This window comes from Eleginops maclovinus, chromosome 17 (genome assembly GCF_036324505.1).
Source record: "Eleginops maclovinus isolate JMC-PN-2008 ecotype Puerto Natales chromosome 17, JC_Emac_rtc_rv5, whole genome shotgun sequence".
In the NCBI taxonomy this organism is placed as follows: domain Eukaryota; kingdom Metazoa; phylum Chordata; class Actinopteri; order Perciformes; family Eleginopidae; genus Eleginops; species Eleginops maclovinus.
This window is the reverse complement of record NC_086365.1, coordinates 3,616,939-3,628,584: the sequence shown is the minus strand read 5'-3', so window position 1 is coordinate 3,628,584 and position 11,646 is coordinate 3,616,939. Positions and strand designations below refer to the sequence as shown.

General features: G+C 43.3%; 2 protein-coding genes across 2 annotated transcripts; both read right to left on the bottom strand.

Annotated features, from left to right (window-relative positions):
- Positions 1 to 23: 23 nt before the first annotated feature.
- On the bottom strand, positions 24 to 7,053 carry copg2 (COPI coat complex subunit gamma 2). The gene is made up of 24 exons (XM_063905734.1): positions 6,900 to 7,053; positions 6,289 to 6,341; positions 5,922 to 6,002; positions 5,737 to 5,808; positions 5,521 to 5,600; positions 5,284 to 5,359; positions 5,082 to 5,174; positions 4,880 to 4,966; positions 4,569 to 4,726; positions 4,082 to 4,215; positions 3,910 to 3,977; positions 3,513 to 3,701; positions 3,231 to 3,326; positions 2,846 to 3,089; positions 2,608 to 2,683; positions 2,403 to 2,506; positions 2,150 to 2,275; positions 1,984 to 2,052; positions 1,704 to 1,885; positions 1,391 to 1,520; positions 1,184 to 1,281; positions 952 to 1,090; positions 720 to 818; positions 24 to 386 (listed from the first exon to the last, which is right to left on the bottom strand). The coding sequence occupies exons 1-24, from the start codon at positions 6,934 to 6,936 to the stop codon at positions 256 to 258; spliced, it is 2,622 nt and encodes an 873-aa protein (XP_063761804.1). The 5' UTR covers positions 6,937 to 7,053; the 3' UTR covers positions 24 to 255.
- An 815-nt stretch (positions 7,054 to 7,868) lies between these two features.
- Positions 7,869 to 9,580, bottom strand: ucn3l (urocortin 3, like). Its single transcript, XM_063905842.1, has 2 exons — positions 9,419 to 9,580; positions 7,869 to 9,202 (listed from the first exon to the last, which is right to left on the bottom strand). Exon 2 carries the CDS (start codon positions 9,190 to 9,192, stop codon positions 8,734 to 8,736), a length of 459 nt encoding a protein of 152 aa, XP_063761912.1. The 5' UTR covers positions 9,193 to 9,202; positions 9,419 to 9,580; the 3' UTR covers positions 7,869 to 8,733.
- Between the last annotated feature and the right edge of the window lie 2,066 nt (positions 9,581 to 11,646).

Here is an 11,646-nt window from a genome sequence, read left to right as displayed (position 1 = left end):
TTCTGAATGAATGAAGCTTGATATACTTTGACAGACAGAATTTATTGAAGATTTGACAGAAGAATATTCTTATCGCAAAGAAAACGGGGGACCAGCAGACAGTAAAAGAAAGGAACATTTTAGAAGTAATAAAACAATGATGTTATCTTCCAGGTGGCATCGTGTCAGCATAATTATCACAATAACATTATATATTTAATCATTAGAGCTGTGGAAAAGTGATGACTGTGTCGTGCAGAGACGAAAGGCGGGGCTTTAGCCGACAGACGCCAGGATGATGTCGACGACCGTCTCGTCACTGCTGCGCACCGTCACTTGCATGGTGACCCCATCAGCCAGCGCCAGGCGAGCGCGGACCAGCACGTCATGACACCCCCGAAACACACCTGAGAAGAGGGAGGGAGAGCTGTCAGCGGCCAATCAAATCACACCTGTCAGAGCCCTGATTACCAGGATAGTTTTAAACAAGAAATAGTGTTTGTGTTCAACTGTGTCGTGCTTTAGAGATAGTTATTAGGACAGAATGTGTTTTAAATCAGATTGAACAGGACTTTCAATAACTACGAAGGTATATAATCGTCATTGAGTGTAATAATTAAACTTTAGTCTGCTTTTTTAGTTATGGTATTTGGTTTCAAAAAACATCTTGAAATTTCATTAGAACCATACAGGCTAAAGTAGATATGTGAGAGATTAACTTGTCCAAATCTAGCACCCACCAGCGAGGAAGAGGACGTGCGAGTTCTTGTTTTCGGGAACTTTGTCAGAGCGTTCGCATGGCTGCATTCCCAGGAAGCTGATGATGTTACCCACCGCCTCTGCACCAGAAAACCAAAGATGAGTCACTCAACACACCGGGTATCATCTACTGCAAAGTCCTTGAGTGACAATGATTAACATGCACAGTATATATCGTTATTGCTGATTACTTTAGGAAGTGCACATTCTCACCGTCCAGAGTGCGTACAGACGCCAGGGCGAAAGTCTCTTCTTTCTCAAATTCATCTCCCACTTCTTCCCACGCTGCTCCAAAGTTTGGTTTCAAGACCTTCTGAATGTGGTCTGCCACCGTCACCTCCAGGTCCTCCAGCTACAGAGGAGGGAAAGATATGAATATGATTTACATTCTCATACACCACATAAACCTCACTCTCCTTGTTTGTATAGTTTTGAGGTTACATACCACGTATTCATCATCATAACCGTCATCATCGGGCTCTCCTGTGTTGGGGTCGCAGTCTCTGACCAGGTACTTCATAGTACAACTGAACGTGCAAGACACTGTGGAAGGGAAACATCTTTAATACTCTCATACACAGTCAATGCTCTTAACCCACCTAATCAATCTGACACTGCTCAAATGAGCCCAAAAACATCTCTGTGTTCCTACCAGCGGTGGGGTCGTCCTCGGGCAGGCGGACCAGGGTGTAGCAGGACCCGGGCTGACTGTAGGGGAGGTTAGCAGCGGGGATGTAGTGGATCACCTCGTAGGACTCCGACGGCTCCATCTGCACGAGGACCTGACACAAAGATCAACACAACACAATCACAACACTGCGTAGATTCTTCTCTTGTGCGTAAGATTTGTTTTAAGATCACTGAAAAGAGCTATTTAAGAATAACAGAAACGTATCAAGGCAGGTCGCCAGAAAGAGTCAAGTTATTTGTACAAAAAGGAATCGAAGTCCCCCCTCAGCTGGTACCTTCTGCAGGAGCTGGTCGTTCAGCGTGTTCGTGCAGTCGAACTGGAACACCATGTGCCTGGCGAAGGTGTGTTTGACGCAGCGCACCACGTATTCTGTCTCAGCCTCCGTCAGCTGCACCTGCTCCGAGGACTTGAAGAGCGGGCCGAGACCCTGGAACTCTTGGATGGCCGCCAGTTGTTCTGTAAAACAAACGAAGCAGAGACGGTTAAAAACAATACTATAGTTTTATGCATGAAGGTGAGTATCAGTGTCTAATTTAGAATGTTATTGATCTTACCTTGATAAATGTCCTGGCGTGACGGGGCCAACTTCTCTGGCATTTTGCTGGTGGCAACAGGGGCCATTTCTAGGAAGAAAAACATTAACAGACGCCCCTTAACTTCAGTGAAAGCTTCTCATTTGAGGATAACAAACCCTGTGCAGTTCAGTAAACACTTATGTACCTGTTTTGTGTTCATTGAGAGGAGTGGTGGCCAGAGGGACGCTCTTTATGTCGAAGGGTTTCTCTGAGGGCTCCAGAGTGTACTGGTGGAGAGACTTCTCCAGGCCAGGGATAGAGACCGACAGACCTGAGAGCAGCACACAGGAGGAGACGTTAATAACACACCTAACATACAGGTGTGTACTCTGACAGGCAGCTGCTATGAACTACCATCAAGACAGTGAACCCTGAGTGAGTGAGTGAGTGAGTGTTACCATTAAAGATGTAGGCAGCGTTCAGAGCCTTCTGCTTCTGCTGCAGAACGTTCATGTAGAAAGTAGCTCTGTCGCGCACCTCATCATCACTGTCCATCATGCACCTACGAGAACAAATATAGTATGAGATTTATTTAATCGGACTATTACCAATTATTTTAAATAATCGTTTTTGTATTTTCCTCAAATGAAAGGAAATAAATACCTCTGCATGAGCACCAGGACGCTCGGCAGCAGATCATCATTCTGAGCTCCAAATTTAGCCAGAGCGCTGACGGCAGCTGAAGAGGGACGAATAAATGATTACACTGGTTATAAAAGACCATACACTTAATGTAAACAGTATTCAATAGATGTCCCGTGTGCCGACACGGACACTTGGATGTTAGAGATCAGTCTCTGATATCATAAAACGTTCATATTCCTTTCTGTTCCACACTCACCTGCACGGACAGCTTCGCTCTCCAGCACCACCCGGTTGAAGATGAAGCGGATGTACTTGGAGGGCTGCGGGGTGCGGGGGCCCTCCTTGCCCAGGAGGTGCAGGATCTTTGTGGCGAGCACCGTGTGTTCGCAGTCCTCGATGAACTCACACAGGTGGGCCAGGCCCGTCTCCTTGCTCTCCGGGTTCTCCTCGATGATGCTGATGATGCAGTCCACGATGGCCCGCTTGTAATCAAAACCACCCTGCAGAGAGAGGACAGTCTTAAACACACACTGCAGGACTTTATCAGGTCCTATGCACCACTGATGTGTTCTCTCACGAAGCTGCCCTGTGAGGCCAAGACCAAAGTGTGAAGGTCAGCACTCGGTAAATGATCCACTCACATCATCTCTGAGCATGTTGGACAGGAAGTTCATCATGACGCTGTGCTTCCTGGGATACTTCTGGCACAGAGCGCTGATGGCCTGCACCACCACCACCTGGAAAAAGAAGCGTCAGGGACAGGTTGAGGACAACAGGAAGTACAACAACAATAACAGGATAGGTAGGTGCATCTCACAGAGGAAATTCATCTGCCTGGCTCTAATTTGTGTGTCTGGAATTGAATTGGCAAGATTCACTGTTTATTTGTAGAGAAATACAGGAAGTAAACATCAGTGTCTGACCTTGAACTCGTCAGAGATCTCGGAGACGAACGAGGAGATCTGCTTCATGAGTCGGTCCACGCTGCTCTCGCTGCCCGTCTTCAGCAGGGTGGTGATGGCCAGCGTGGCGATGCTGCGGTTGGAGTCGGTGATCAGGTTCTCCAGGTCCAGGTTGCAGGCAGTCACAGCCGATGGATGCTTCATGGCCACCTGGTGGACACGGAGAATGTCAGTGTGTGTCGAAACAGATGGATGATAAAAAAAAACTGCAAAGCACTTTATGCATGGAGCTGTGAAATCAAAAAGGACTCAAACTACTCTTACATGGTGTTATAATGCCATTCCTGAATATATCAGCAGAATGACAAACTATAGATTAAACAAAAGAAGCCATGTAGAGGAGGATGATGAGCTGTACCTTGTTGAGGGTCCGGACTGCAGCGTATCTCAGGGCTGCTTTGGGAGAGCTGCAGAAGAGCTGCAGCACTGCGGGAGGACATCACAATGAGTCATAAACACATCCTTCAGTTTTTACAGTCAAATACAGATGGAAATGTAAAGAGAGAGGACTGAGATGTGAGTCTCCTGACCTGACACAGCAGGGGCCAGCTCCCGAGCCGTACAGTTGGGCATGTGGACAATAGCAGAAGCCGCCTCGTACACCACCATCTCATTCTTGTTCCTCAGGCAGCTCTCGATGAAGTCAAACAACGGGCTGTCGTGCCTGGAAATAAAAGAGACAGAATTTGATGCGTTAAAACACAACATATTCACCCTGCAGTTTGCAACATGTTTTAGGTATTATGCACTAAGTGTGCTCAGCTGTACTATGCAACTACCAAGAAGTTTATGTTTGTCTACTGGAGCGTAGGTTCAAAGGACCCAATGTACTGGGGATGGCCTCATTATATCCCTGGGAATTAGAATGTTATTTATGAGTATTTTTGCATTTCAAATGTATGAAAATGTGTTGAATTCTGACGCTTCTTGTAAATATATAATATATGCTTTCATATCGTGATCGTTTAAATGAACAAATGTGGAATCTGTTCCTCAGCCCGCTGCAGATGCACTCACCCCCCCTCCGTCTCGTCCAGCAGTTTGCTGGCAATCCTGATGAGCATGCAGTAGGCAAAGGGAGACTTGAGACCGGACTTTGTGAACTTGTTGAGCATCTTGGTGACGGCAAGGCGGTCGTTCTTCCTCAGGTGATACAACAGGCCCAGGGCATGGTACTGGAAGACAAGAAGAACACACAAGCAACAGCTTTGGCATTAAACTCTGTGAAAAGTGATTTAATAGATCTGTTTAATCAGAAAAAGTATCATTTGAATATTCCGTCTACACACAAATAAATGTTCAAACTAACATGGATTTCTTCTACACACCTGGACCATGATGTTGTCACTGGAAGCAGCCTCCTGAGCCTCGTTCACCCAACGCTTCACCACATCGTAGCTCATCTTCACCATGTGCTGAACACACAAACAGAAAGGACTACATCACCCCAATCATATTACATACAATTACATCTCAATCTGTCCCGAATAACAAAGTTGTTTTTGAATGTATAAACGAAACATTTCTTACCAGTGAGGAGACCAGGGCCGAGCTGGACACACTGGGCACCTTGTCAACGATAGCCTGCTTCATGTACCTCTCAATGGCCTGCAGCATGGTGGTCTGTGGGGAGCCAAGGTACATTTTAATAAAACAATGCTTCCCCTATCAATTATGATGACAATGTGAAAGGAGAGATGGGGCAACGGGACAAGAAAAAAGCAGCACTCACATCAGTGATCCTGCAGAGGGCTCTGATGGCAGGTCCTCGGTATACATCCTCCTTCCCTGTCATGTCTTTGGTCAGGCTGTAAGATATCAAGGAGAAATCCGATTTATAACAGAGTTATTCTCCTTTGTGATCATTTAAAAGACTGTTTACCAGAACACGCACTGGAATATGAGAGCCGAGTATATCAGTATTTGCACACAGGTCATACTCAAAGCCAGTTTACTTCATGCTACAAACCTGCTAGTGACAATGATGACATCCTCAGAGATGTTGGCCATCTCTTTGATGGTCAGGTAGCACATCCTCCTCAGGGTTTGCTGAGAGAGAAAGAAATGATTAACTTATTGAACTTATAATAATTATACTTTAACACTACACACTGATTTGAAAATGGAATCTTAACATGCGTCTCTTAGTATCCAAACCAATAACTAACTGTGAATGAGATCTTACGTCATTGGACTGAAAGAGCCTGGTCATCGCAAAGAAGGCCTCTGTGGCCTCTGTGGTCCCAAAGTGCTCCCCCTTAATAAAAAATACAAGAGAGACATCTGATGTTAGGATAGGTAGATGGGTGGACCACAGAAACGCAATACTTGCCATAAAAAAAGTTTAATTTAAAAGGAACAATTGTTTACCTGGTTGAGCAGGTAGATGATCTTGGTGAGAATGTGGAGGCATCTCCTTGGGTTGATAGGAGTCTCGTTGAAGATACGAGCCTGAGAACACAAAGGACACCTTCATTTATTTCAACGGCAAGGATATTGTACCTTTGGCTGATGCTACTTACCCTATATTACAGAAAATGCCTTTTACTTGATTATTGGTTTATTTGTTTATTTTTGAACATAATGAAAATATAAACGAGCTGAATTAAAATACAAAGAAAATACATTAAATCCACTCAACAATGTTGGATATAATGCTACAACACAACCGGACACAAGCAATCAACAAGAGAGGTAGAATTGTATATTTTTAACAAGTATTATGAGGAGTATTTACCTCCTGCAACACGGCACTCTTCTCCAGATGTTGGAAAGGGTTGGACCCACTTCCTAAATGTCAGAGCAGAGCAGTCAGACTTGTGTGAAGGTAAAGCATTTCTGTACAGCGTTATTCAACTTTAATGAAAGCGAACAAGCGGAGAGGATGTCAGCTTAAGATACACATATTCAATCCAAATGAATAATTAAATCAAACATGAAGACATATCTCTTTGTATTATAACCTCCCTGCAGCACGATTCACCCCTCTACACATTCAGAGATTAAACGTCTAAAAAACAACACGAACTGACACTGCCTAGACTGCAATGCTAACGCTACATTTCGCTTATCTGGTGTTAGTATTTCGGCACATGGAACAATACCACGAACACATTTTAATGCAACTGCTATTCGGTGAACAATTTACCTTCAATACACATACATAGAATTTAACCTGACAGCCACGATTAAACGATTTTTGTATTCCTCCTGTTACATTTAGCCAGCCGGCTTGCAGTTACAGGCTAGCTCCATTAGCTACCAAAGCGTCAAACATCTTGTCAGTCCACACACAAATGACCTTTTACAGACGTTTTCACTTTAGAAATAATAACTGTATGATCTTACCTGACTCCTCGTCTTTCTTATCAAACTTTTTAATCATGTTGTCGGAATGGGGCAGAAAGACGAGATGCTCTCGGTCAGAAGAGAAGCTACTTCCACGTAGCCAAAATGAAAACTAACTTCCGGTTGAAGCGTCCACGTCAACGGAAGATGCGCATGAACCTTTCTACTTCATGACCGGCAGAGGGCGGGCGCTGCTGACAAGCTACATGATACAGGAGGGTTGGCACCTATAGTTCACACTGGATTTAAACCAAATCACACATTAAGTAACCATTTTATTAAAATTAGTTTAAAAAACATCAATTATTATACCGAGTTTTTCAAACTGAGGAAAATGCTCCAAAGATCATGCAGGAGCCTCCTTAATGCTGCATATAATGTTACATTTCTGTTATATTCTGCTTAAGTGATGCCAGATAAATGTTCATTATAGTGCACAGTGAAAATGGAGCCCTCTGCGTTGCTTGGTAACCAAACCTTGACTAAGGTATGGGCATGTGAAAATGTAGGAAGAAAAAAGAGAACTGAGAGTGGCCCAACATAGAAGCAATAGGTAAATAATCATTACTCAAAACAGCAGTCGAAATTGTTTTAATGACCACAAGATGGCGACAATGCCGCGTGTTTTGAGACTTTTTCATGAAAAGGGATCACCCCATCTTAAAAACCCAAATAGCTGCTAAATTATTCTGTTTAGTGGAAAAGAAAACTTCTCATCCACTGACAGTCATTAAGAATTTATAGCCGGACTGATACTGACCATGATATTTGAGATTTGAATTACTTCAAATGATAAAGATGTTGTGTTTCTGTCTGTACAAACGATGATTATTCCGAACCTGCTGTTTCAGTCAGTCTCTACTAACCTCATGAATTGTAAAGGAATAAAGATGTCTCTGAATACATTATGTTCCCGACTGTTTAAAATGCTGTATGTACAAAAAGGCAAATGTAGTTAGTCACATCTGCTTCATTTGAGGAAAAATAATCCTTTATTTTGCGTATAAAAATAACAGACATCTGATGAACCCATACATTCTCATGCATTTGCATTTGACTGTATTTCATGATCTTGCAGTTGGTTTGTACAGTATTTCAGTGTTTTTCCACTGATGATGTTTCACAAATCTGGATTCATTGTAGGCTCCGGTGTGATCTTGAGAACAGCAAACCTCGTGAATAAACCAAACAAAGGGAGAGAGGAAAACCTTGTACGATACAATGTAATGTTATGATTATGCAACAGAGTTACAGAACACACCATCTTTTGCTAAGGATGTCAGAATTGATCATCAAAACAGCTTTGTTCTTCTTGTTTAGTCCATGTTTTAAAATGTGATGACTCCCGGGCAACTCAGTATTAAACATAAGTTTACAGACAAAGAAAAACGCAGGGTTTGTTTTAATTACACAGTCCTGCTTTGCGGCAGCTCAAACTGATAGGCTTCAAGTCTTCCTTTCAGACTTGAAACCATCCCGTGTTCTCTTGCCTAAAACACCAATTCTCTTGATACAAGTAAAATTAATTCCTTATTGCTCCCCAATGTATTATGTCTGCTACAAAATATATGACAGACCATAATAAACACGTGGATCTTTCTCACATATGAAGGCATGTTTTTTTAATAACACTCAATCTCAATTTAAGAGTCAATTAAAGGGTAACACAATTTGTATATATTTTTAGAATCCTTATTTTACTTGCACTATGGGGGGAAATACACTAATCTTCCAATGAGAAATAAATCGAAAGCATTACTTTAAAAGTGAATAATGCATTACATTTGAGGCCAACACTGGTCATGGCTGATACATCTGAATTTGTCCAACATGTTCACTTTCTCCTTCCAATCTGAGCCAGCATGCGCGCGTTGTCGGCCGCCTTTGCGCGCAGGTGTTTGTTCTTGGCAACGTCAAAGAGGACGTTCATGATGTTGGTCGGGACGTCCAGAGACAGGGTCAGCCTGCTCCTCCGGTCACCCTTGATGCTGTTACGGAGCATCTGCTCCCTGAGCTTCGTCCGGCTGATGAAGCGGTAGTTCCGCGGACTTGAAGTCCTTTTTTCCCGACTGGACTCGGCAGAAGTGGAGGTGGAGGAGGAGAGATACTCTGCGGACTGCAGGAGGGACCCCCATCCGCCCAAAGGGAGCTCTTCCTCGTCCCTCCCGACCCCGACTGCCATCTGGTCGTCGCACAGGAGGTTGGAGCGGGTGTGGTAGAGGCGGAGGCACAGGCTGGAAGTCGGCGTGCACAGGACCGAGAGCAGCAGCAGGGTCTTCAAGGAGGACAGCATGCTGAGTCCTCTGGGACCCACACAGGTGAAGAGGGAGAGCGAAGACAACATGTTTACTTTTTCCTGTGTTTACCATTTTAACAACTATAAGTTTCCATCATAAGAAGATTTTTAATTCAGATGAAGTTCGGCTTTTTTTTTCTTCAAAATTGTGTTTAAGAACAGATCATGTCATTTTGGATCACATTCAATTGGGTCACAAAAAGACATTTTCTGCACAACTTACCACTCGTGTACTACAAGAAAGAATGCAGTTAAAGAGGTCACCCAACACCGAGCCCTGCAAGGAAAAGCCAAACCGGCAGATATCCTCTGAAGTGAAGCGTGATAAGAAATCCTGATGAAGTGATAGTGTGCGGAGGTCAGCAGTGCGCACTGTCTGACCGGCAGCGTGTCTTGCGCGTCCATTCCCTCTGCATTCATTTAGTAGGAGCCACCAAACTGCAGCCCTACGCCAGCAACAACGTCATCCCCGTTCACATGTTGGTCTGCTCTCAAGTATCCCATTGGTTGTGATGCAGTGATGTATGGGTACATTGAAAAAAGTTGTTAAATGTGACGTCCTGTCGGTGAACACAAGGCATCACGACCACAGAGAAAACGAAACACCTTTCTTGCAGCCTGATCCTTTTTCGGTTTGTTTAAGCCTTCATGTGATGGTTATACAGGAGTTAGACATAAAAACAACAGTCTGCTCCTCATTTAATTGGGCAAAGTTCTCGTTTAATGACATCTAAGATTGCTTGTTGAGGACAAGTAACAATTCCCATTCTGAACAATTAAAAGCTCCCTCAGCACCATGGACAGTTACCATTCAAGCAAGACTTTTCACAGTTATTATAAATTCAGTCAAAATAATTGCATTATTTTATACGTGTATCCGTCAGATACTATTTTGAATACGTTTAGTAATGCTTTTCAATGTGTTTTAAATACAACTTTGAGTCTAGATGTAACACACACCATGGGAACAACCTGCAGTGATGTAAATTACATGTCAAAACCAAGTTGGAAGAAGTGAGAGGATCAAAGGGTGTTGGGTCAAGCTCTAATGAGCAACTTCATCGTGGGATTAGTATGACTGTAAGTCTGCACAGCTGGAGTATGTAGTCTCTGACACACTGTGCTAAACATGTCCTCCCACTCCTGCCTCCACTCCGCAACTGAGCTCTGAAATGGAATTAGTTGCTCCTCTTTAGCTTCAATGGAAAACCTCACTTCCATGCTATACTGGATTAAGTTGTTGTTAGTCACTTGAAATGGACCTGTTAAAAGTTCTTGCTCAGTTTAGGTGTGATTGGGTCTTGACCCCACATAGTTCTTGTCTGGTTTTGAATGTTGATCAAGTTAAATAATATGTCCCAACATACTTCACTTCTTTCTTTGTGGAAATATGGTTGAAATACATTTTTCTAACTTCTTTCCTAAATTTTGAGTTTCTTACTATAACATTGTTATGATTTGTGTGTGTTTGTTATTTTTTGGGGGTTCCTGGTTTAATGTGCTCCAGGTCTAGATCCATTGGGCAGGCTGGCCAGCTAACCAATCAGAGCAGACTGGGCTCTGGTTTCAGACAGGGAAAAAAGAGGTGGTGCAGCACAGGCAGTATCAAAAGGTTTTTGAACTTTAAAGCATTGAGACATGTCATAGTAGAAGCACAAAATGCTAATACTAGCTATATACTGTATATATAAACTTTGAGAAAGTATATTAAAGATAACGACGAATGATTTGAAAGTTAAAATATAAGTTTCAAATATTTTTCACAGTCTGGCATCTGCCTCATCTACTCTTGTTGTGTTGGCAGAGGGCGTGGTTCATCGAGGACAGCCTGTCACTGCAGACTGCGTAACCACATCTTACAGATCTATGAAGTCCCCTGGCATGTGGGAGTACATAGTACAGAGCAGAATCGTGACTAATATAGAGAAAGCCTCTGGAGGCTTGTCAGCGAAAGAGACGTCTGTATCTATGAACCAAATGTAGCTTCTGCTTTAAATACTGATTATTGTCAGAGAGCAACTTTTTGATACACAGAAAACTAACATTATTTTTCTTTCAAACATCATCAAATGACACCGTGAGAATCTAGGCTGTGTCGTGCTTTTTCATGTGTCACACCGCCAGCAAAAAAACCTTGAATGCGCACTGCTGCCACATCCACACCCACGCAGGAATCCCCTGCTACTGCTGCGTCGCTCCGATGGAGAGTCCCTTGCAACAGTCCCTGCGTGATCTTCCTCATGCAGCTCCCAGCCTGACCCATAACACCCCCTACCAAAGAAACATATGTAGTGCTGGAGGTAGCAGCAGGCATTCAGAAATCAGCTTCTTATTTTTCTCACCACACAGGAGGCAGAGCACTTGATAAAAACATCAGAGAGGTGACTGAGCATTAAAGAGAGGTGGAGAGAGAGAAGAGACAAACATGACAAACATACACAATAGTGATTT

Bases quoted from the DNA above. Each gene is read 5' to 3' on its own strand.
- copg2 (XM_063905734.1), bottom strand. From the start codon at position 6,936: ATGATTAAAAAGTTTGATAAGAAAGACGAGGAGTCAG. The intron at 5,175-5,283 runs GTGAGTGCTGCT...GGCTCCCCACAG, and splicing joins CCCTCTGCAGGATCACTGAT to ACCACCATGCTGCAGGCCAT. The intron at 3,090-3,230 runs GTGAGTGGATCA...CTCTCTCTGCAG, and splicing joins CCAACATGCTCAGAGATGAT to GGTGGTTTTGATTACAAGCG.
- ucn3l (XM_063905842.1), bottom strand. From the start codon at position 9,192: ATGCTGTCCTCCTTGAAGACCCTGCTGCTGCTCTCGGTCCTGTGCACG.